A 26413-nucleotide genomic window follows, 5' to 3' on the forward strand; every position below is an offset into this window, starting at 1 on the left:
TGGAGACTTTGGACGAGAAGATGCCTAGCTCGAATGGAGGGCAAATTGGAAACTCATGAAGCTATTGTTCAATCTATCTATGTGTGGATTGGTTCACTTTGCCATGTGGTTAAGAACCACACTAAATTGTCCCACCTTGATGGCATGATCCCAGAGGCCCTGCGAATTAAACTGGTTACTCTAAAAGCTAGATGTTGCAAAGTGGTTAAATGGCATAAACATCCATCAGGGTGGTTCAAGTTGAACACGGATGGCAGTAGTCTTGGTAACCTAGGCTCTTGTGTCATTGGTGGTGTTATTCGCAATAATCTAGGTGGTTAGTTCAAGCTTTTGCCTCTCCAATTGGTTTCAGCTCTAACAATAAAGCAGAGCTTCTTGTGTTCCTTAAAGAATTGAGACTTTGTAAATCACTTAAAATTTCAAATGTGATAGTGGAGATTGATTTGATGGTGATTATTTCTTGGTGGATTAGAGGGAGTTATGGTGTTTGGTACTTGGAGGATCATTGGAAAGAGCTTGTTGGATTGACTCATATTATTAATTGCCGTTTTCAGCATGTTTTCTGATAAGGTAATAAGGTGGCGAATTGGTTAGCTAAGGAAGGTGCCTCAGGTGTAGATTTGGTTTACCCTAATAATTGTAACATGCCTCAGATTCTTAGAGGTATGTTCCATTTGGACTTCTTTGGCCTTCCCTTTTTAAGGTGTCAGTAGTATTTCTATTGTTTTTTCATTATCATGTTTTGGTTCATAGGCCTGTTTAGTGATTTTTTTGGTTTTTGGTCTTGTTGGGTTTTTTTATCCCATGGGCCTTTTTTGTTACCACGTTTTTCCTCCACCATAAGTGAGGGCTTTATTAATAAACTCGGGAGGGGGTCACTCGTGCACTTGTGACTTCCCAGCCTTTAAAAAAAAAAACAATGGTACCATCATTAAAAGTCATCAAAACATATCATTTCATCTATTGTCTCCATGATCCATTGTCGAAATGCTAACTAATTAGGCCATTCCTAATTGGCCTTATCTTTGTTCAAGATCCTCCTTAGCTCTTTGAAGAGCTGCAACACTTCAATTATAAACTGGTAGGCGGCTTCCAACCTATCCAAAATGGATGGCTCCAATGAGCTCTCACGGCACTTCAGGGTCTCCCTAGGTGTCTGGAGAGCTGGCCTCTTGCGCTTTCCCATGGTCTCCTTCTTGCATTCCTATTACAACTTTTACCTTTCTGGGTGGGGAATGGTAGTGGAAACTACTACGGTGAGATTTCAGAATTAATACAATGAATTCAAAAGCATCAATAGATATCATAAGCATGTGAGAGAAAACCATAATGAATACATGGACATGTACTTTACTTATGCAACTTTGACTTTCCAAAAGATAACATGTAATAGAGACCTTTTTAACCTTTTCAGAAAAACATCTTTTCAATTTTTTCATTTCTTGGTTCTTAAACATACATATGAGCTCGAATTCTTGATCATATAACATAGCATATCTTGGAGCTCAAGACCTTATTCTTAACTTTAAACATATGATTGGATACCTCACAGCTCCCCTATACACCATGTGTTACCCGCTAGTTACCACATTAACCAACTGTCCACTTTAACCGAGGTGACTATGTCTTATTCTTAAACATACATAGTGCGACAGTTCGCATTTTCATCTACACCGTATGGCACCTACTAGCTAGCTTTAGGTGCAACCCAGCTCTGGTATCCTTTCCCTTTTAAAAACCATTTGAGGTCCGTCGACTGTACTTTATCAACCTAAGGGCTACCACTATATTTTAATCACCCACGAGTGGACAGAGGCATTCCACTAGGGTATTTCCCCATCCTAGCAATTGAGGTTGTGACAAAACTTTTAATGAATCTTTTTTTTTTTTTTTTTAATTTCACAAACCCAATGCATGTTACATGGACTATGATACCTTACACTTTACATGAAACATGTACCCACGTATGCCAAGACTTAATGCAAATCATATATCATGTGATCAAGTGCAACCATATACATTCCACATTACGGTTTGAAAATATAAGAAATTTAGAACATGAGACCATGTTCCCATTCAATTAAACAAAGACATTTAACCAACAAACAAGGAACAAATCAACTACACTCCCTCATATACTATGCATGGCTGAAACATGCAAACCCTAATATACACGGATATTCATTTATTTTATGCACTTAGAGTGTCAAGCATACATTGATAATGCATCACTCATACGCATAGCTGAAACATATCAACAATTGTAATGCACAAATATTCAATCTTTTCATGAACTTGAAATCTTCTGATGCACTTGGTTAAGCATCACTAATAAACATACACATGGCTGAATCATGCATGTAAATATAAATGTGAATATGAAATCATTTCATGGACTTAAAAAGCTTGTAATAAGCTCAGTTAGAAATCCAATATCAACATGTGCATTATAGCATGTGAATCTGAATACTGAATGTAGCATCACAACTCATTTTCATGGTAACCAATCAAATAACATAGTAACAAATACTCAAAGATCTGAATATAAGACATGTTAAAGTATCCTTAAATCGAAAACAACCTAACAAGTGTACTTATCATATACTTGCAATATTCAAGAGTAATTTAAAGGTCTACTTACAAAAGTCCAGAATCCAACAATAAGCAAGCTAAAAATATAGTTTAAGACTCATGAGAACCAATCATTTAAAAACCCTAATTTGAGTATGTGAGTGAGTGTTGTGTTCTTGGCTTTTCTTCAAGACAAGAAGATCTTCAATTTTCAATACCCCTCCATAGGTTTGAAACTTTTATAAAATAAAAACCCCCTAGTTTCAAACAAGTGTTTAGGCAGTGGCCCTTCTCCCTCTCCAAGACAATCATTCTCATAAGCTTTAAGTAAAAGAGGTTTTTTGGACTTTCATTAATTAGAGAAGAAAACCCTAAGTACCTAAAAGGCTGTGTGTGTGCGTGTGTTGCTCATGTGAAAATACTTGCTTAAAACCTCTTGGAAACCCGAAACTTCCTTCCTTGGCCGTGTGTGAGGTGTAAGGAAAGAAAGTGTTTGGTTCCTTACCTTGCATGGCTTTCCTTGTAGATGGTATCTCTAACTTGGTAAGCACTTAAGATGTTTGAGTGGATGGATGGTGGCGTGGGTAGTATTTGGATGGATAGAAAGTGATAGAGAGTAGAGAGAAAGTGCGAAGGCCGAATGTCTCAATAATTTCCTCCAAGTGACCAAAAACTTTGAGGTTTTCAACTCCTCCCCTTTTATAGGCATGTGAGTCCTTGAAAAGCTGAAACTTTGTGCATGGATGCTAAGTGGCATCAAAACTATGTGCCTCTTCCCCTTCTCCATTATTGGATTGTATTGGGAACCAAAAGCAAGCATTTGGACAAGTGGTGTGGCTCCTCAAAATCGAATCCCTTCATTCCCTTTTTGCCCTTCCTCTTGTGTCTTGATTCAATGTACAAAGTGGCAAAAGAGTTTTTTTTCCCAACCAAGATCCTCCTCAATCTTGTGCATGAGTGCTAAGTGGCATGTAGAGTGTGTGGGTTATTGATGGCCGAAAAGTCATTCTATTTCCCAAGGAGATCCTTCATCTTCCAAGGTATTGGAAATTGTGTAATTAGGCATGGTGGATGACAAGGCACAAGTCCCTATTGCTGTCCACCTCACTTGTGCTTCTCACAAAATCCTTCTAGAAGCCCTTAGACGTGTAAGCTACCCCTTTCTTGCAAGATCTCACAGTTTCCCAATGCCATCTCCTTCCCTTTTCAACATTTCACTTTGCATGCATGACAAGTGGCAACCTCTTCTAGAAACCGAATCCCTCTAGGGTTTCTTGTGCCCGTCTTGTCCATTGGCTTTCCCTAAGCGTCACTTCCCTAGTTGTCCATCATTTCTATCTTCTAGAAGCTCCATCTGCTAGTGACAAGTGTGAGCAAGTCCCTTCTTATAAGCATGTCTCTTTGCTTGTATGAAAAATGGCAAGAAGTAGGTAAGACTCTAAGGTAGGTGTGTGGGGCTCCAAACCTTGATTTCTCTCACCTCCCTTCCCTCAATTCACATCCAGATTCATTTGTTCCTTGTGTTGGTCTCAATGGAAGACATGTGGCACCAAAGAAAATGAGTTAGGCATGTGCCCTAATTCCCTAGGGTTTCAAAGCCCTAATTTTTCTATAGAGGCCGAAACTTGCATGGGCTTGTGGCCTCCCCTGTGGCCTTAGATGTCTAGTGCATCAAGCCTAAGTTTCTAATTGGGTTATATTATCTTGCATGGCCAAAAAACCATTACCAACCTATAATAAAATAAGCTAAAAGGCTTAGCTAAATCCTGGTCGTCACAAAATTCATCCACTAAATTTCTGGTGGGCTATTACAAACGTATATACTTATTTGCTCACCATGCTTATATATTGTATGTATTCAGAGGGTGATTCCTCACCATGACAACGAATACATGTGTTTCTGCCAAAGTGTGATTTATCGTCATACATAAATATATGTGTTAGATTATGTAAATGTAACAATGCATACATATCCATCTACATTGTGTCTCATTAGGAGTATTTTCATTGATGTTTAAACTACCTATATTTTCGTTCATCGGAACCATAGACCTTCATGCAAATGTAGTTGAGAGAAGTTTCCCAAGGAAGAAGGATGATCTTGTCTGGGCCTTAGAGGCATTGTCCTATCTCCATTAGTTATTGTTTGTATCTATTAAGATGTACATTTTAGTCAGGTGACAAATAGTGTTCTGTTTATTGTACTTGGATGTAATTGATGAACAATTGGTACTCTATAATATTATTTTTGAAGTAACGGTGACATGTGGATATTATTTTGAGAACTACTATAGACAAAAAGAGATTACACAAAGTAAACCCACAAACTGATGTGGCTTTATAGAATTCATTATATCTACTTTATAAGAAAAGTAACTTTACAATCTAATGTACCATATCAAGCCACATTAGTTTATGAGTTTACTTTTGTGTAATCTCTTTGTGCTAAAGTATTTCCTCTTATTTTTATTAATGGTTGAACTTTTACCTATTTAGACCTCTAATACAATTAGTGCATAGTTTTTTTACTAACCCCTTACTTATTCCACTGTGACTTATTCTACTTTTTCCTACACGTACACTTCTAGTGAGAAACCACACCTATATTCCATTAATCTATTTTTGGGATGTTGGGAACTGGCTGGCATTCCTAGTACCACAGATCCTCTCTAGGCTGTTTACTAAGGAACGGGGCACCGTAGTTACGGTATGGCTCTCTCCCTCTCTCACAAGATTGGATAGCATGCAATAGGTTTAATAGGACAAGTGGACATTAAAGTTACAATTAATTGAGGATTTAAGGTCATCTGATTACATTTTAAGGTTTACAATAGCAAGGCGTTCAAGACATGGGTTGGTCGCATAGGTTATAGTATGAGGTCATGATATGTAGTCCTAAGTTGTTAGGTATGTGGTCAACTGAGCATATATCTTGGGTTCAATAATTGTTACGGGTTTAATTTATATATAGTTGAGTTATTTCATGAATATATAAGGTTTAGTTGAATATGATTTTCATTTGAATTGAGAGATGAATTAACTTGGAGACATGATAGGTTATGAGTTCACAAGTGCTATAAGATCAATTTGCGGAGTTAATGTGGTTTTAGGGCATATGCATGTAGTGGATTAACGTGTTACAGGCATGTAGGTGTGATTCAGTTAGAAATATCATGATTTTAGAGTTTAATGAAATTAGGATGAACCGTCTGAACAAAAAAACTATGAGGATTTAGCTATTTTGGTGAAATGATATTTTGGTGTTACATGAATATTAATTTTAAGAATATAAATTATGTTGAGGTTTTAATGATCAGTTTAAATACTTCAAGAAACGATGATTACAGGGAGAATATTGGTTATGATAGGCCATGGAATTAAACTAGGTTTTAGCATTATGGACTTGCATGAAATTATGGAGTTATGTAAATCACGGATTTGCAAGTTCGAGGTATATGCTTAATATGTTAGGTTAGGTTTGATAGATTTGAGATTAATATGTAACATAAATCAATTTTATGGGCTTAATGTTGATTACAAAAGAAAACGACGGTCAAGGATTTGACATTGTGTCACCAGTTGGATACTTGAGTAATTCCAAGGTCAAGTAGGAATTATTTAAGAACGTATAATGGGTTTAAGGTCAAGGATAGTCTCGCTAAGTTGAGTTCTAAGCCTTTTTATTAAAGGTGCACTTATCAAGAAAATTGGCATGGCACTGACGTGAACGAAATTTGATTGTAAGGGAGGTGATTTTGCACAAGCTTGAGGTAAATGACTGTGCATATACCTTCTTACTATTTTATTGTAAACAAAAATCTCATTTTTGCAAGCTATGTTATGTGTAAATAATTTAATGATATATTTGTATAGAGTATAGACTGTTCATCGATAGACTCTTTTTAAGTACCCTCTTATTATTATATTTGATGTTTAAAATGAAATAAATTGCATATTTCTGACTATTATATATATAGTATCTCCAAATATTACATGAATAAATCAATGATAAAATAAGGAATTGTAAGACTAAATAAAAAATGAAAGGAAATGGACTGAACTGCATGATTGTCTATTCGAAGCAAAATGCATATGAAGTGCCTTGAAAGTGATGATGGTACCATGATGTTAAGGGGTGGATTGCAATGCCCAAAGAAACAACTGGTGATGCACCTAGTGATGCCAATTCTTGAGGCTAGGTTCTTATCCACTAGCTATGGAAGAACTTGATTGCAAGAATTGCTAACCTAACACATGGGACTTAATAGTTTGTATTGACCAAGAGATTAAAAGAGGAAAGACTGTTATAGCATAAATGAGATTGTTGTGACCGAATGTGATTGCACAGCTGAATTGTATGTTGGGGCCTTTAGAAAGCAAAGGGATGTATGTTGTGTGGGTTCCCTCCTATATGGAGGATGGCCCATGTGGGTCCATTAAGCCCACATGGAGAGAGGATTTAGGCCCATTTTAATTAGGTTTATTAAAACCTAAGTGCTGCTGCTGCTATAAGTAGGAGAGAGTGTGTGAAAAAAGGTAAAAAATATGTGAAAGATTGGGGAGAGGAAGAGACACCTAAAAACAGAGGAGTTTGTCCAGTTTCAATCAAATGCTTTGATCGATGTCGTATGTGGTTCGATTGAGCTGAAATTTTGCAGGCACGTTCACAACTCAAATCTCAGTAATCTGAATGGTGGAGAACGGATTGGGCTAGTATTTATGGTGTTCATGATCATGAACAGTAATGCATCTCTTTGGTGAAATCTTTTCTATCACACTGTTTGGTTGCCAAGAAAGTGTTTTTTTGAGATTATTGTTGATTGTGTACCTCTAGTGTTATCTAGAGAGAACATTTGTATACACATCATTGTTGATAGTGAAAGGTTTAACTGGACTAGGTCCCGTGGTTTTTCCCTTTGCATTGAAGGGTTTTCCAAGTAAAAAATTCTTGGCTCTCTGTGTGTGTGTGATTTTGTTTTGGATTTTTCTCTATTAAATTACCTCCTAACAGATTCACATAAAGTGGGAGAGAATTATTTCTGATATTTGGTAATTGATTTGGTTATTCTTAGTCGCTATTAAGATTTCTCCGAACAAAGTGGTACCAGAGACAGGTTATAGCCGTTCAATACTTTGTGTTGAATAATGGAAACTAATTTGATTAGAATGGTTACTCCGAATGGTTCTAATTATCACACTTGGAAAGGAAAAATAGAAGACCTTTTATTTGTGAAGCAATTTCATTTACCGGTGTTTGCTTCTGAGAAGCCTGGAAATAAATCTCATGAAGAATGGACTTTATAACATCGACAAGTTTGTGGGTACATCTGGTAGTGGGTAGATGATAATGTTTTGAACCATATTAGTGGGGAGACACATGCACGTACGCTCTAGAATAAACTTGAACAATTATATGCTCGAAAGATTGGAAACAATAAAATGTATCTGATCAAGCATTTGATGTCTCTGAGATACTAAGATGGGACTCCGCTGACAGATCACTTGAACACATTCTAAGGAATAATTAATCAGTTGGCTGGAATGGGTATCAAGTTCGATGATAAGGTATAGGGCTTGTGTTTGCTTAGTACATTGCCAGACTCTTGGGAGCCATTTAGAATGCAATTATCTAACTCAGCCCCAAATGATGTAATCAATATGGATCTAGCTAAAAGCAATGTTTTGAATGAAGAGATGAGAAGAAAATCATAGGGTTCCTCTTCGCAGTCAAAGGTCTTGGTTACGGAAAAGGCAGAGGTCCAAAGAACAGGGATAAAGGCATAAGCAAGTCAAACAAGTTTGCTAATGTTGAGTGCTATCATTGTGGTATGAAATGGAATATCAAGAAATATTGTAGAAGATTGAAGATAGAATACAAGGAGAAAGGGAATGAGAGGAAGGACGTTGATGAAAAGAAGGATGATAAAGTTGCCACCACTATTACTGGAGACTTTTCATTGTTTATGATGATAATGATGTTGTAAACATTGTTTCTCATGAAACTAGCTGGGTGATTGATAGTGGTGCCTCAATTCATGCTACATCTAGAAATGATTTCTTCACAAACTATGTACCTGGTGACTTTGGCACTGTAAAGATGGGCAATGGTGGCTTGGCTAAAATTATTGGCATTGGAGATGTGTGCTTGGAAACTAATAACATCACAGTGCTCGTTCTTAGAGATGTGAAGCACATTCTTGATATTCGTTTGAACTTGATTTCTACAAGTAAACTTGATGATGAGGGGTATTACAACACCTTTTGTATTGGGCAATGGAAGCTTACGAGGGGTGATAGGATTATAGCTCGAGGCAAGAAGGTTTCAACTTTGTATATGCTACAAGCAAGGCTATCCAGTAACATTATTAATGTTATGAAGAATGAGCTCATAGTACAATTGTGGCATAAGAGACTTGCCCACATGAGTGAGAAAGGCTTGGCAATATTGGCTGAAAAGAACTTTCTGTATGGAATGAAGAGTGCATCTTTGAAAAAGTGTACTCACTGTTTGGTAGGGAAGCAGAATAGAGTTTCCTTCAAAATTTCTCCTCCTTCAAGAAAATCAGGTGTACTTGATCTAGTTCATTTAGATGTTTGTGGTCCCATGAAGACAAGAACACTTGGCTGTTCTTTGTATTTTGTGACCTTCATAGATGATCATTTAAGGAAGTCTTGAGTTTATACCATGAAAAGAAAGGATCAAGTATTGGAAATGTTTAAATAGGTTCAGGCCTTAGTTGAGAGGCATACTGGAAAGAAGCTGAAGTGCATTCAAATTGATAATGGGGGAGAGTATTCAGGCCCATTTGATAATTATTACAGGCAACAAGGTATTCGGCATCAAAAGACACTTCCGAAGACTCCTCAGTTGAAAGGTTTAGCTGAGAGAATGAATAGAACACTGATTGAGAGAGTGAGATGTTTGCTTTCATAAGCACAATTGCCTGGATCTTTTTGGGGTAAGGCTTTGAGTACAGTTGTACATGTTCTTAATATGACACCATGTATTCCTCTTCGGTTTGATGTACTAGATAAAGTTTGGACTAGTAAGGATGTTACCTATGATCACTTACGTGTCTTTGGTTGTAAAACATTTGTGCATATCCCAAAGGATGAGAGATCTAAGCTCGATGTGAAGACCCGACAATACATCTTTCTAAGTTATGGCTTGGATGAGTTTGGGTACAGATTATATGATCCAGTTAATAAGAAACTAGTGAGAAGCCGAGACGTTGTGTTTATTGTAGATCAAAACATACAAGATATTGAGAAGATAGATAAAGTAGTGATCCGGTGCAATGATGATTTGATTGACTTGGAGCCTGGGCCATTGATAGATTTGCTAGCACAAGTTGAACATGCTACTCAAGATGACCAATAGAGTCCAAGTGATGTAGAGGCTCCCTTATAGAAGGAGACCCTTGATTAGTTGCTAGAACCAGAGATGACACCAAATGTTCCACTCAGGAGGTCTATCGAGGCTAACATCCTTCCACTCGGTGTTCTACAGATGAGTGTGTTAATGACTAATGGGGGAGAGCCCGAGTGTTATGCAGAAGCCATGGAAGACGAAAATAAGGCAAAGTGGCTTGATGCAATGCAAGATGAGATGCAGTCATTGCATGATAATTACACTTTTGAACTGGTAAAGTTGCCCAAAGGCAAAAAAGCTTTGAAGAATAAGTGGGTTTATAGATTGAAGCAAGATGAACACACGTCCCGGCCACGATACAAAGCTAGACTTGTTGTTAAGGGATTTAGTCAACGAAAAGGTATCGACTTTGATGAGATCTTCTCTCCAGCTGTGAAGATGTCCTCCATCTGTGTGGTTCAGCTAGCCTAAACTTAGAAATTGAGCAGATGGATGTGAAAATTGCCTTCCTACATGGTGATTTAGAGGAAGATATTTATATGGAGCAACAAGAGGATTTCAGGGTAAAAGGCAAAGAAGATTGTATGTGTTGGCCAAAGAAAAGTTTATATGGTCTAAAGCAGGTGCGCAGACAATGGTATAAGATATTTGAGTTAGTTATGGAAGAGAAAGGCTACAAGATGACCACCTCTGACCATTGTGTATTTGTGCAGAATTTTGTGATGATGACTTCATAATATTACTACTTTATGTTGATGACATATTGATTGTTGGTAGGAATTCTTCAAGAATTGAAAATATGAAGAAGCAATTAAATTGATCATTTGTCATGAAGGACTTGGGGCCAGTAAAGAAAATTCTTGGTATTCAAATTTACCGAGATAGAAAAGAGAAGAAGTTGCATATGTCACAGGAGCGATATATTGAAAAAGTACCTGATAGATTCAATATGAATAAAGCTAAGATAGTTAGCTCTCCTCTTGCTACTCATTTTAAGTTGAGTACAAAGCAAAGTCCTTCCACAAATAGAGAGAAGGAAGATATGGAAAGAGTCTCATATGCCTCAATAGTGGGTAGCTTAATGTACGCAATGGTATGCATGAGGTTAGATATGGCTCATGCAGTTGGAGTAGTCAGCAGTTTTCTCTCAAATCTAGGAAAAGAACATTGGAATGCAGTTAAGTGGATTTTGAGATACCTCAGAGGGACTTCCAAAGTGTGTTTGTGCTTTGGAAAATGTTTACCTATACTTGAAGGGTTTACAGATGCAGATATGGCTGGTGACATTGATTCCAGAAAGTCCACTTTAGGGTATTTGATTACTTATTCAAGTGGAGTTGTGTCGTGGCAATCCAACTACAGAAATGTGTTGCTTTGTCTACCACAGAAGTTGGGTATACTGCCATAACTGAAGCAAGCAAAGAGTTGTTATGGATGAAGAAGTTCTTAGAAGAATTGTGTCAGAAATAAGAGAAATATACTCTCTAATGTGACAGTCAAAGTGCCATCTATCTCAGGAAGAACTCAACAATTCATTCAAGATCCAAGCGTATTGATGTAAGGTATCACTGGATTCGTAATGCATTGGATGTGAAGTTGCTACAAATTGAATGAAGAGAGGGTTTAGGCCCAGTTTACTTAGTTTTATTAAAACCTAGGTGTTGTGCTGCTATTGGCAAGAGAGAATGTGCGAAAAAAAGGAGAAAAACGTGTGAGAGATTGGGGAGAGGAAGAGATAGCCAAAAATAGAGGAGTTCGTACAGTTTCAATCAAATGCTTTGATCGGGGTCATTTGTGGTTTGATTGAGCTGAAATTTTGTAGGCACGTTCAAACCTCAAGGCTCTATAGTTTGTACGGTGAAGATCGGATTTGAAGTAGTATTTATGATGTTCGTGATCGTGAACAGTAACCCATCTCTTTGGTGAAATCTCTTTTATCACACTATTTGGTTGCAAAGAAAGTGTTTTCTTAAGATTATTGTTGATTGCATGCCTCTAGTGTTATTTAGAGAGAAAATTTGTGTACACATCATTATTGATAGTGGAGGGTTTAACTGGACTAGGTCTCGTGGTTTTTCCCTTTGTATTGAAGGGTTTTCCATGTAAAAAATTCTTGACTCTTTGTGTGTGTGATTTTCTTTTAGATTATTCTCTATTAAATTACTTCCTAACAGATTCACACAAGGTGGGAGAGAATTATTTTCGCTGTTTGGTAATTGATTTGCTTATTCCAAGTTGCCGTTAAGATTTCTCCCAACAATGTATACATACCGATTAATGTGACCGAATGTGATGAATGTGACTATGAAAGTTCTTGTGAAAACCTATGTTTTTTTAAGTTTACTGTATGAAGTTGTTCTTGTTGAGTATTCAACTTGTTTTTGTTTCAATTAATGGATGTTAGAAGAAATGCTTAAACTATGGTTTGAAGCCATAAGACGGGACTTAGCTTAGGGAGAAGATGCAGATGCCCAAATTATGTGCATATGTTTTCATTTATGAATTTAATAGAATAAGATTTGAGAAAAATTCTAACAAGAGTTTCCACGAGCTCTATTATCATTTTTCATTCAATGCGTTTTATCTTATGAAAGCATATATTTTATACTTGATGCTTCATTAAGAGGAAAATTCTTTTAAAGTCGAGTTTCATTCTGGTCCCTATGTTATCTAAAATAACTTATTCTTAAACTTATGGCACTCTCAATGACTTCTCTATTTAGCAAATTTATGTAAATTAAATAAAGTGCTTCAGTACATTTAACATACTCATCTATGTATCATTTTTTATTAATTTTTTACTTTTCCTAATTGTTTTTATATATATTTCTCAAATTTACACTTTTATTTATAAAAACATGCAAATGTCAAAATATTATTAGAATATTTTATCTTAATAAAAGGAAAATACTTATATTAACAATTGTGCAAGACATGATAAAAGGATAAAAAGATCACCAAAAATAGAATGAATGAATTTTTTACTTTTATTTTCTTTTTAGTTTTTTATTGAGTGATTGATATCATTTTGTCAATAGAGAGATATTGCGTTCATATTATTATATGAAAAATTTTGAAAAAAATCTGAAAATATTACAAATTTAACGATAGTGTTGAGGGAAAAATGAGTGTGTTGGCATATTCTTGTGAAAACCTGTGTAAAATAGTGTTGTAACAAGTGTTGTTGCGGAAGGCTTGAAGTGGGCTGGAAGTGTGCTCATTATTGGTCAAAAGAAGCGACTTCGCTCGACCCTCGCTCGACAGAGCGCTCGAGCGAACTCAGGCAGATTCAACCGCTCGACCCTCGCTCGACATACGGCTCGAGCGAACTCAGGCAGATTCAACCGCTCGACCCTCGCTCGACATACGGCTCGAGCGAACTCAGGCAGATTCAACCGCTCGACCCTCGCTCGACACTGAGCTCAAGCGAACCCAGGCAGAGTGTGTCGCTCGACCCTCGCTCGACACTGAGCTCGAGCGAACTCAGGCAGAGTCGACCGCTCGATACTCGCTCGACATGGCGCTCGAGCGAACTCAGGTAGATTTCGGCGCTCGACCTTCGCTCGACCCTTCGCTCGAGCCAATGTTCCAGATCACTTACAATGTAGGGTTTTGAACGCCTCATTTGATGGGAACTATAAATAGAACATGTTAGCTTCTGTTCTAGGTGTGGAGAATCAGAGCAAAAACCCTAAGGGCCTCCAAGAACTTCTTAGAGCAACCTCTCCCCCATTTGGTTGATTCTCTCTTGGAAAAATATTACTCCATCATAACACATTCAAAATCAACTCTTATTTGAGTCCATTGAAGTGGACATTGCTGTTGGCCGGAAGAGTCCGGAGCTGCCGTTGATGCAGAGATCGAGAGGTTCTCGTGGGAAGCTATAGGAAGGTCGGAGTTCCGACACTACATGCGTGTAGAGATCGAGTGGGTCACTCGTGGTGTTGCAAGCCAAGTTTAGCTACTACAAAGGTTTTGTGAGTGTTCTAAATTGGTTGTAACAAACTAAAGTTTCTATAGTGGATTTGAGGTGGTGTCTTACACCCGGAGTGGTTTTAGATTTTGAAGAGGTTCTTCAAATGAGTTTCCACTCCGTGAACAAAATCATGTGTTGATTATTTGTGTTATTTGTTTCATTTATTATCTGCTTGTTTGATTAATTTTCAAAAGGCCATAAAAATTAGATTACACCTATTCACCCCCCCTCTAGGTGTAGTGTTGTGTAGAACCACTGCTTTTTCAATTGGTATCAGAGCGGGTTCACTCCGCTAGGATTTAGTTCCTGAGTGTGATCCTGCTGTAGTGGTTTATATGGATAGGTCTCAATCACTCACATCTCCACCATTTTTTGATGGAAGTAACTATGCGTATTGGAAGGTTCGAATGAGAGCTTTCCTTAAGTCTGTGGATGAACGAGTGTGGACCTCTGTAACAAAGGGATGGAAACAACCGGTTGTATTCATTGAGGGAGTCGAAACCCCCAAGGGTGTGGAAAATTACTCTAGGGATGAAGTCAACGAGTGTAGTTGGAATAGCAAAGGCCTAAATGCGATATTCATGGCCGTGTCCCAGGAGGAGTTTAAAAGAATCTCCATGTGTGAAAATTGCAAAGAGGCATGGGACATTCTTGAGGTTACCCATGAAGGTACCAAGGCTGTAAAAAATTCTAAACTTCAAATGCTGACCACCAACTTTGAAGAACTTAGGATGAAGGATGATGAAACTTTTGATGTCTTCTATAGCAAACTTAATGATATTGTCAATTCTCGTTTTAATTTAGGGGATAGAATTCCTGAGGACAGAATTGTGAGAAAAGTCCTTAGATCTCTTCCTGAGAGGTTTCGTCCCAAAGTCACTGCTATAGAAGAAAGCAAAGACTTGGACAACATGAGAGTTGAAGAGTTGGTGGGTTCCTTACAAACCTATGAACATACTCTTCCTATAGATAAGAAAAACAAGTCCATAGCCCTCAAAGCTATTAGAGAAGAGTCTGGTGAATCTTCTGACGAACTTGCCATGAGTGACAAGGAGATAGCATTTTATGCTAAAAAATTCAGGAAGATGTTTGCCCAGAAAAACCCAAGACAAGAAAAGAGAAGGTTCAAGGGTATCAATGGAGGTTCTAGTTCAGAAAACCGAGAAGGGAGGTATAAGAGAGAAACTAGAGCTGTCAATGACAATATTCAGTGCCATGAATGTCATGGTTTTGGTCACATTCGACTTGAGTGTGCAAATTACAAAAGGGCCAAAGAGAAAGCGAATGCTGCTTCCTTGACTGATAGTGAGTCTGAGTCAAGTGACTCACAAGAGAGTTCTCCCAGGAAGAAAAATTTCAACTACATGGCTTTCACTTCCTCTGTTGCAGGAAAAAGTCATAACAGTGAATCTGTGGTTGAAATTGAGAGTGTTTCTGAAAATGAATCCGGGGATGAAGATGACTTGCAGGAAATCTATGAGAAGTTGTACAAGGAATGTGTGAAATTGAGGAAACTCAATAAAGCACATATTGAGGAAATAGATTTATGCAAAAGAGAAAATGAAGGGCTTCAGAGCAAACTGAGAGAAGCCATTGGTCTAACAGATGAGTTGCAAAAGAGAAATGTGACTTTGGAAGATAAAGTGACAACTCATGAAAATGAGCTAACTTTGTTAAATACTAAGTTGCAAAAATTCTCCATTGGGACAAACCAGCTTGACAAAATCTTAGGTTTAGGAAAGTCATCTAGTGATAAAAGTGGTTTAGGCTATTTTGAAGAGAATCCTGATGCTCCTTCAAGCTCAAAAGCTTTCGGTAAAAATGTGAGAACCACAGTGTTTGTTCCTGAAATGACTGAGAAAAAGAAGGCTCATCCATCTGAAAAGGGCAAGAAGCCTGTGCAAGTGCAAAAGTCTGTTCCTCCTCCCAAAAGACAAGGAGCTCGCAACATGAGCCCCATATGTCATCATTGTGGGAAGCTAGGCCATATTAGACCAAACTGTTTTAAATTAATGAGTCATTTTGTGCATGCTCCTGCATTTGTTAATAGTAGAACTGCTTATCCTTCTGGAAGGGGTAAGAATTACATGAATGACTCTAAGAATATCTCAACCTTCTTGAGACAAAGAGCTCACAAAGCAAGTCCCGTGTGTCATCATTGTGGTAAGATTGGTCACATCCGACCAAACTGTTTTGAGCTTAAGAGGCACACCAAGAAAATTGAAAAGCCTTTCTCAAAGAAATGGATACCAAGGTGGATCATCCAAAAGGGAAAGACGCGAGTCACACATGGTTTTGGTGCTGTAGACTGACAGGCATGCATTACATACATTACATGCATTTTTGTTTTATTTTGTTGTTGTTTATTTTTCTTGTTTGTTGCTGTCTAGTTTATTTATCGTTGTTTGCTGCCCCTACATGCACTTCATGATTGGGCTATATGATAGTGGGGTTGTTAATTCTAAAATCTAAGTGCATGTGTCTTTTGAGATTTGTATCATATTTCTATGTTTTACAAAGATTTGGAACATGAGTATCTCGTGTAATCTGTGACTGGCATCACACACTTCACTCCAAACTCGGTCAATTGACATTTCACCACTTGTGAGTTTATTGGGGAGGCAATCAAAAGTGGTAGGAAGCTCTATCTTCATACAGAATTGACCACGGGCTAGATGACCTCATCATGGTTCATTTGTGCAAAAATATGTATCTCAAACGGAAAAGAAAAAGTGAAGTTGAAATAAAAATAAAAAATAAAAAAAAAAAAAAAAAAAGGGAAAAGAAAAGGGAGGGTGAAAAACAGAATAAGTTTTCTGTTTTCTTGAACATACTGAGACAAGTATTTAAACAGAAAGATTCAGGTCCTAGCAGCATTAGGTTTGACTTTCTGTGTCTTGAATGAGCTTCCCAAGCACCTATGGTTTCATGTTCAGCCCAACCCCACTCACGCCTTACGGTTGACATTTCTTGATTGAGCAAGGACCGTTTTAAACACGCACGTCTATATTACTTGTGATACTTTGTTTTAAACTGCGTGTTGTATGGGAATATGATGCTTCTCTACATTTGATATGTACTCTTGGTGTGAAAATTGACATTCCCAGTATTTGTCCAAGTCATGTGAGTGTTGTGTGCCTCAAAACTGGGCAAAATGTGTTTTTCTGGAGGTCTCGCTCGACACTCGCTCGACCCCGCTCGAGCGAAAACCGCTCGACAGCCGCTCGAGGGTTTTAAGTTCGCTCGAGCGAACGCCTGGTATAAAATCCCAGCGCCGCTCGAGCCGCTCGAGCACAGTGGCCTCTTTCTCCCTCCCGTGCGATTTTCTTCCTCCTTTTCTCAAATTTCTTTGTTTAAACAAGTGTTTTCCTCCCGAAATCATCCTCAAACCAAGGTAAATCCTTTTCTCTCTTGTATTTTCGTGATTTGATGCTTTTATTTTAGGGTTTTCCGTGTGTTGTTATGCATTTGGGTTTCGGATTGGGTGTTTGAGAGTCTTTCTTCGATTGTTTTTCTTTTATCTTGTTTTATTGAGGCTATTGTATAGCCATTGTTGGGATTGGTTGTATTTAGGAGGTTTTTGAAACTCCCATGGGTCTATACCCGAGTTTCTCACTTGGATGCACTCCAAGTGTTCGATAAAATGTCTCAATGAAGTGTGTTTTTGGTTTTTCATCATGCATTGGCATAGCATTGCTCCCATATCTATTTCATGTCTATCCTAGGTTTGAGACATCGTTTAACTAGGATTGCATTATGTTTTGAAGGTGTTTTGGTTTAGAATTGGCATTGGTTTGCACATGGGTCATGCATGAGGTTTGGCATCGTTTAACATGAGTCATGCACATGGGTTGGCATTAGCTTGTAAATGGCTTGAGTTGTCATTGCATATATGTCATGAATGTGGTTGGCATTAGCATGCATGTTGGTCTTTCACATGAGTAGGCATTAGCATGCATAAGGGACATTTTGACCTAGGCATTTGTTATTGTTTTGAAAAATGAGGAGTGACATCGGGCATGCACCGAGTCTTGCATTGTTAGTTGGCATTGTTGCGTCAGCATGCATGCATCCATCACGTCTTTGCATTGCCTTAGCCTTGTCTAACGTCTTTGACTCTGTCTACAGCCGACACCATGTCTCGACGTGTTCGTCCTCGCCAAAACCCTCCTGCACCCGTTCAAGCACAATTCCATAGTGCCCGAGCCCAAGAGTTATACTCTCAGAACTTCTCGCATCGTACTCCCATAGTCGAGCGTGAAGTGACATTAGGTGAGCTTACCGAGACTATAATTTCCCGTATTTTTGAGTCTCGTCAGTGGCAGGCATTGACCACTGGTCATCCCACTCCTTCTGTGGAGTTGGTTAGGGAGTTTTACTCCAATATTCATGACATATCTGTTGGTGACTCATTTGAAGTCAGTCTCAGGAATGTTGTTTTCCGAGTCACTCCGGGCATGATAGCGACTCTGCTAAATGCCCCTCGTGAGCTCTATCCTGAGTTTCCCTACTCACGGACATCTCCTCCAAGTCCACAAGTCATTGCTACTTGTCTTTGTGGCCGACCTAGTAGTTGGGAAGGGACAACCCCTATTTCAACTGCTCGTTTTACCCCCGATCACCTCATTCTTAGTAGGATTGTTCTTACGAACTTAGATCCTACTGGTCATAATAGTGATGTGGGTCTTGACCGTGCCCGTCTGCTGTATGCCTTGATCAATGGTGTCTCCATTGATCTAGGAAGTCTTTTGTGTCGGGTTATTGTTGAGGCGTATCGGTCCTCCAAAACACGGACTGGTTTGCCCTTACCGTGTTTGATCACCCGAATAGCTCTCTCTCAATCTGTTGCCTTCCATCCTCAGGAGCCTAGGATTGCTCTTAAGGCTCCTATTGGTCGTAGGACGGTTCAGCTGAGTCGTGCTCACACAACTCCACAGCCTATCCGTGTTGAGCACCCTCCCGCTCCCTCCTCTCAGCCTTCGAGCTCTCGACCATCTAGTTCTCAGCCGTCTACCTCGGCCCCATCCAGCTCTCAGCCATCTTCCTCAGCCCCCGGTTCGTCGGAGCCCGGTCTTCAGCAGGTACTTGAGTATCTAGCTCGCCTTGACGCCCGGTTCGACCGTCTTGAGGTGAAAGTTGACAACCTGCAACAACTTGTGACTCAACGCTTCAATGACATCGAGAGGCAGCTCAATGAGGATGATGAGGATGTCGATGGTGATGATTGAGACCCTTGGCTTCTTGTGACAAAAAGGGGGAGATTGATTGTTGAGGGGGAGATATTGTTGAGGGGGAGTAGTACAGTATTAACTCAGGGGGAGTGTTACTTGTACTAACACATTTTTTTGTTTTGGGGGAAGAGCAGCTTTTGGTTATTTCTGTTGATTTATATTTCTTGTTAGCTGCTGATTGTTTGACAAATGTTTCTTGAACTCCTGATTTGTTGCTTAATGAAGTATTTCTTTTCTAATTATGATTTGATTTGAGAAGTATGATTTGAGAATTGCAAATACGTTTTTGTGCATATGTGAATGGGTATGTTTAACCGTTTGCTAAGCGTGTGCAGAAATTTTTCAACATGTTCAAGAATATGGATCTAATTGGGTGTGCTAGGATTAGGTCATATGTATAGGTTAGAGGTTTTGTCACAGAAATGCCAAAGGGGGAGATTGTTGAGGGAAAAATGAGTGTGTTGGCATATTCTTGTGAAAACCTGTGTAAAATAGTGTTGTAACAAGTGTTGTTGCGGAAGGCTTGAAGTGGGCTGGAAGTGTGCTCATTATTGGTCAAAAGAAGCGACTTCGCTCGACCCTCGCTCGACAGAGCGCTCGAGCGAACTCAGGCAGATTCAACCGCTCGACCCTCGCTCGACATACGGCTCGAGCGAACTCAGGCAGATTCAACCGCTCGACCCTCGCTCGACATACGGCTCGAGCGAACTCAGGCAGATTCAACCGCTCGACCCTCGCTCGACACTGAGCTCAAGCGAACCCAGGCAGAGTGTGTCGCTCGACCCTCGCTCGACACTGAGCTCGAGCGAACTCAGGCAGAGTCGACCGCTCGATACTCGCTCGACATGGCGCTCGAGCGAACTCAGGTAGATTTCGGCGCTCGACCTTCGCTCGACCCTTCGCTCGAGCCAATGTTCCAGATCACTTACAATGTAGGGTTTTGAACGCCTCATTTGATGGGAACTATAAATAGAACATGTTAGCTTCTGTTCTAGGTGTGGAGAATCAGAGCAAAAACCCTAAGGGCCTCCAAGAACTTCTTAGAGCAACCTCTCCCCCATTTGGTTGATTCTCTCTTGGAAAAATATTACTCCATCATAACACATTCAAAATCAACTCTTATTTGAGTCCATTGAAGTGGACATTGCTGTTGGCCGGAAGAGTCCGGAGCTGCCGTTGATGCAGAGATCGAGAGGTTCTCGTGGGAAGCTATAGGAAGGTCGGAGTTCCGACACTACATGCGTGTAGAGATCGAGTGGGTCACTCGTGGTGTTGCAAGCCAAGTTTAGCTACTACAAAGGTTTTGTGAGTGTTCTAAATTGGTTGTAACAAACTAAAGTTTCTATAGTGGATTTGAGGTGGTGTCTTACACCCGGAGTGGTTTTAGATTTTGAAGAGGTTCTTCAAATGAGTTTCCACTCCGTGAACAAAATCATGTGTTGATTATTTGTGTTATTTGTTTCATTTATTATCTGCTTGTTTGATTAATTTTCAAAAGGCCATAAAAATTAGATTACACCTATTCACCCCCCCTCTAGGTGTAGTGTTGTGTAGAACCACTGCTTTTTCAATTGGTATCAGAGCGGGTTCACTCCGCTAGGATTTAGTTCCTGAGTGTGATCCTGCTGTAGTGGTTTATATGGATAGGTCTCAATCACTCACATCTCCACCATTTTTTGATGGAAGTAACTATGCGTATTGGAAGGTTCGAATGAGAGCTTTCCTTAAGTCTGTGGATGAACGAGTGTGGACCTCTGTAACAAAGGGATGGAAACAACCGGTTGTATTCATTGAGGGAGTCGAAACCCCCAAGGGTGTGGAAAATTACTCTAGGGATGAAGTCAACGAGTGTAGTTGGAATAGCAAAGGCCTAAATGCGATATTCATGGCCGTGTCCCAGGAGGAGTTTAAAAGAATCTCCATGTGTGAAAATTGCAAAGAGGCATGGGACATTCTTGAGGTTACCCATGAAGGTACCAAGGCTGTAAAAAATTCTAAACTTCAAATGCTGACCACCAACTTTGAAGAACTTAGGATGAAGGATGATGAAACTTTTGATGTCTTCTATAGCAAACTTAATGATATTGTCAATTCTCGTTTTAATTTAGGGGATAGAATTCCTGAGGACAGAATTGTGAGAAAAGTCCTTAGATCTCTTCCTGAGAGGTTTCGTCCCAAAGTCACTGCTATAGAAGAAAGCAAAGACTTGGACAACATGAGAGTTGAAGAGTTGGTGGGTTCCTTACAAACCTATGAACATACTCTTCCTATAGATAAGAAAAACAAGTCCATAGCCCTCAAAGCTATTAGAGAAGAGTCTGGTGAATCTTCTGACGAACTTGCCATGAGTGACAAGGAGATAGCATTTTATGCTAAAAAATTCAGGAAGATGTTTGCCCAGAAAAACCCAAGACAAGAAAAGAGAAGGTTCAAGGGTATCAATGGAGGTTCTAGTTCAGAAAACCGAGAAGGGAGGTATAAGAGAGAAACTAGAGCTGTCAATGACAATATTCAGTGCCATGAATGTCATGGTTTTGGTCACATTCGACTTGAGTGTGCAAATTACAAAAGGGCCAAAGAGAAAGCGAATGCTGCTTCCTTGACTGATAGTGAGTCTGAGTCAAGTGACTCACAAGAGAGTTCTCCCAGGAAGAAAAATTTCAACTACATGGCTTTCACTTCCTCTGTTGCAGGAAAAAGTCATAACAGTGAATCTGTGGTTGAAATTGAGAGTGTTTCTGAAAATGAATCCGGGGATGAAGATGACTTGCAGGAAATCTATGAGAAGTTGTACAAGGAATGTGTGAAATTGAGGAAACTCAATAAAGCACATATTGAGGAAATAGATTTATGCAAAAGAGAAAATGAAGGGCTTCAGAGCAAACTGAGAGAAGCCATTGGTCTAACAGATGAGTTGCAAAAGAGAAATGTGACTTTGGAAGATAAAGTGACAACTCATGAAAATGAGCTAACTTTGTTAAATACTAAGTTGCAAAAATTCTCCATTGGGACAAACCAGCTTGACAAAATCTTAGGTTTAGGAAAGTCATCTAGTGATAAAAGTGGTTTAGGCTATTTTGAAGAGAATCCTGATGCTCCTTCAAGCTCAAAAGCTTTCGGTAAAAATGTGAGAACCACAGTGTTTGTTCCTGAAATGACTGAGAAAAAGAAGGCTCATCCATCTGAAAAGGGCAAGAAGCCTGTGCAAGTGCAAAAGTCTGTTCCTCCTCCCAAAAGACAAGGAGCTCGCAACATGAGCCCCATATGTCATCATTGTGGGAAGCTAGGCCATATTAGACCAAACTGTTTTAAATTAATGAGTCATTTTGTGCATGCTCCTGCATTTGTTAATAGTAGAACTGCTTATCCTTCTGGAAGGGGTAAGAATTACATGAATGACTCTAAGAATATCTCAACCTTCTTGAGACAAAGAGCTCACAAAGCAAGTCCCGTGTGTCATCATTGTGGTAAGATTGGTCACATCCGACCAAACTGTTTTGAGCTTAAGAGGCACACCAAGAAAATTGAAAAGCCTTTCTCAAAGAAATGGATACCAAGGTGGATCATCCAAAAGGGAAAGACGCGAGTCACACATGGTTTTGGTGCTGTAGACTGACAGGCATGCATTACATACATTACATGCATTTTTGTTTTATTTTGTTGTTGTTTATTTTTCTTGTTTGTTGCTGTCTAGTTTATTTATCGTTGTTTGCTGCCCCTACATGCACTTCATGATTGGGCTATATGATAGTGGGGTTGTTAATTCTAAAATCTAAGTGCATGTGTCTTTTGAGATTTGTATCATATTTCTATGTTTTACAAAGATTTGGAACATGAGTATCTCGTGTAATCTGTGACTGGCATCACACACTTCACTCCAAACTCGGTCAATTGACATTTCACCACTTGTGAGTTTATTGGGGAGGCAATCAAAAGTGGTAGGAAGCTCTATCTTCATACAGAATTGACCACGGGCTAGATGACCTCATCATGGTTCATTTGTGCAAAAATATGTATCTCAAACGGAAAAGAAAAAGTGAAGTTGAAATAAAAATAAAAAATAAAAAAAAAAAAAAAAAAGGGAAAAGAAAAGGGAGGGTGAAAAACAGAATAAGTTTTCTGTTTTCTTGAACATACTGAGACAAGTATTTAAACAGAAAGATTCAGGTCCTAGCAGCATTAGGTTTGACTTTCTGTGTCTTGAATGAGCTTCCCAAGCACCTATGGTTTCATGTTCAGCCCAACCCCACTCACGCCTTACGGTTGACATTTCTTGATTGAGCAAGGACCGTTTTAAACACGCACGTCTATATTACTTGTGATACTTTGTTTTAAACTGCGTGTTGGGTTCGGTACTCACTACAAGACAACTGCTTATTTGCGACCAGTTAATTCTAGATAGATGATTATTTACAACTAAAATTGGTTACAAATAGTCTTTTGGTTGTAATAAATTGGTCACAAGAGTCCATTTTTCTTATAGTGACTATTTCTTAGCATATCTTATTGAAAAGAACTAAATATTCAAATATTAAGTATATAATTTTATTTTTTGAAGAAAGATAAAAGATTACGTTACCTCAAAATCATCGTCCGGTAAGTTTCTACTTTCTAAGATTTGACAAGCATTCTGGTTCTTTTTGTTGAAGACCATTTTGTCAACTCTTGGAGAATTCAGGACACGCTGGTCACCAACAAAACTGTAATTGCAATAGTGATGGAGAGGTGTATTCCCGTCGTTGTCCTTCTGATTCAAAAGATTCCGGAGAGACGAATTATTTTGGATGATTAGCGCTGCACTTGACCAGTTGTGTACGGCGAGATGGAGTGCATTGCGGCCTTCATTGTCAACCACTTCGCAACAATCCGGACACATTGATATAATATCTACTGTTACATCAACACAGTCGCGACGGGCTGCAATGTGAAGAGCTGTCCTACCCTCTGCGTCTTTCATATATGCTACCTCTCTATCACATTTCAACAATAGTTTTGTTGCCTCAATCTTATTGAAGTATGCAGCCATGTGAAGCGGAGTCCAACCATTTTGGTCTGCTTGTTTACATAGATCGCGTCCGTATCTTTCCAAAATGTTTTTGGTCATTCCTCCTAAAAGAATTTAAATGAATTAATGTAATAATTTTCTGAAGGACAAAATGGAAGACGTTAGGAGATAGAAAAAGGACTATTCAAGTGATCATTTATATCAATTTACAATAAGTGTTTCATTTTATCTCATTTCATTATTACAAATTTTTTAAATCTTCATACAAAATAATAATAATAATATTAAAAAATAATATTCAAATAATATTTTATTCAACTTTCAACTTTTATCTCAACTTATTATTCAAATGGCACCTTAATGTAGAAGCCGTGTTTAGCAATCAGTCTTTTATCATAATATAAAATTTGTATGTACAAAAGGCAAATGCAGGACAAGGTAGACATCAGTCTTTATTTACCAATATGGTAAAAAACTAAATTATTTGCAAGCTTGTTAAGCACGAAATTAATCTAAAACTGGCCCTGTGCATCTCAAACATCTTTATATTTCATGAACTCGATGTCCTGTCATATTTGATACTACCACATAAATATTTTTTTAACCAAATCATATTCTAGAATGCGGAAAAGATAAAATAGGCAATACCGTCATTATCATAAAATGCTGCAGCATGCAAAGCCGTTCTACCCAAGGGGCCATCATAAGCTGGTGACTTCAATTCGTTTAAAATTTCTGACACCAATTCTGGAAAGCGTCTCTCAGCAGCCAAGTAAAGTGGGGTCTCACCAGCAACATTAGCACCAAACGGAAATTCTGGATCTACCTCCGTTAGTAACTGTTTTACCACTTCAATGTGATTGTGACATACAGCCTCATGTAAAGCCGTGTCTCTCTCTTTGTTCAGCTTCCCAATCATCTCCGTAGTAGCTTCAACAACTCCACTTTCGAGATCTTGGTGTTGGGATTTTTGATGTTCAATCAGGACTTTGACGATGGAAGCATGTCCATACCTTGCCGCCACATGTAACGGAGTATCGTCTTCTGTGTTGGCTTTCAATAAAAGTGACGGACACTTGTCCAGTACATCTTTCACAAATTTTGCCGCAGAGACTTGGTCGGTTCCTCCAACAGCGTGAGAGTCTTCTTCAACGAGGATACTTGAAATGCAAATATGTATGATTGTATTTTTATTAACGGTTAAAAACCCATCTAGTGGATCGGAGATATGATATTGTTCTAAGGCCTCCAGGTTGCCGTGGGCCGCCGCTTTATAGATAATAGGATCCATTGTATACTGCAAGGTCTTGATTACTAGCTGTGGAAGCCTTAACTCAAAGCAACAGAGTACTACAGAAAATCCTAAGTTAGACACAGGCATTATAATTGATGTTACATTCAAACATTTTTCAATTAACGCGCAAATCCTATCCATATTATGACAAAATGCCTGTTTGACAATTTCCTCCTCCATACATACGAGGAACATTAATCTGAAATTCTTGATAACGCTGCTGAGTTTTAATTTTCGTAAGGACTAAACTGAAATAGATGCAGTTGAGAGCTTGAGGACAAAGTTCAAGTATAAAACAGAGTAGTAATCAAAATCATCCTATGTTTATGTTTCTAGCCTGATCTATGCAACGAATACTTTTATTTCTTCTCCAAATCACAGATTTGATCGAGATTGAAGTCATAAGCGAAAACAATCACACAACAAGTAAAAGTAAACTCTTCAAATTGGAGTACTAAACTTGCAAGAGAGTTTCCAATATCACAATATATGAACACTTCTCTAATAAGTAGGTGCTATAATATTTATTCCTATTTATATTTTCATTAAAATTAAATTTTCAATAAAAACTGTATATTGGAAAATTAACGAATATATCTAATTGCGAATCTTTTAAAATTCATATATTAATTTTATAAAAATCAAAATATAATCTCTCTATTTATAAAAATGTAAAATGTAGGGACTAATTAAAACAATTAACTCAAAGTAAAACATACCCATACAATCAATTACAAATATTAAAACGGTCACCTCATAGGAAACAGATCAAGTTTATATGTATTAAGAGATATAAAAACACAAGAAGTAAATTACTTACTACGGACGGCAACAACCACCAAATATTTTAGTATCAATGACTGATGTGGAGATAACACAAAAGGACAATAATCTTACAACCTCAATTAACCTCAACCTCAAGTGTGGTTTGGAATGGGACTAGAGAGTTGGTTCAGTTGTGGTA

The 26413-nt window shown here is 38.5% G+C and overlaps 1 protein-coding gene across 3 annotated transcripts; it reads right to left on the reverse strand.

Annotated features, from left to right (window-relative positions):
• Positions 1-931: 931 nt before the first annotated feature.
• Positions 932-26413, reverse strand: LOC122312367 (ankyrin-3-like). Of its 3 annotated transcripts, XM_043126962.1 has the most exons (4): positions 26270-26413; positions 24804-25505; positions 23730-24259; positions 932-1248 (listed from the first exon to the last, which is right to left on the reverse strand). In XM_043126962.1, exons 2-4 carry the CDS (start codon positions 25444-25446, stop codon positions 1138-1140), a joined length of 1284 nt encoding a protein of 427 aa, XP_042982896.1. In that variant the 5' UTR covers positions 25447-25505; positions 26270-26413; the 3' UTR covers positions 932-1137. The 3 variants fall into 3 exon arrangements, with proteins under 3 accessions (XP_042982896.1, XP_042982890.1, XP_042982883.1); XM_043126956.1 differs by having other exon boundaries at positions 932-1224; positions 24804-26392; XM_043126949.1 differs by having other exon boundaries at positions 24804-26392.

Source organism: Carya illinoinensis, chromosome 1 (genome assembly GCF_018687715.1).
Source record: "Carya illinoinensis cultivar Pawnee chromosome 1, C.illinoinensisPawnee_v1, whole genome shotgun sequence".
Lineage (NCBI taxonomy): Eukaryota > Viridiplantae > Streptophyta > Magnoliopsida > Fagales > Juglandaceae > Carya > Carya illinoinensis.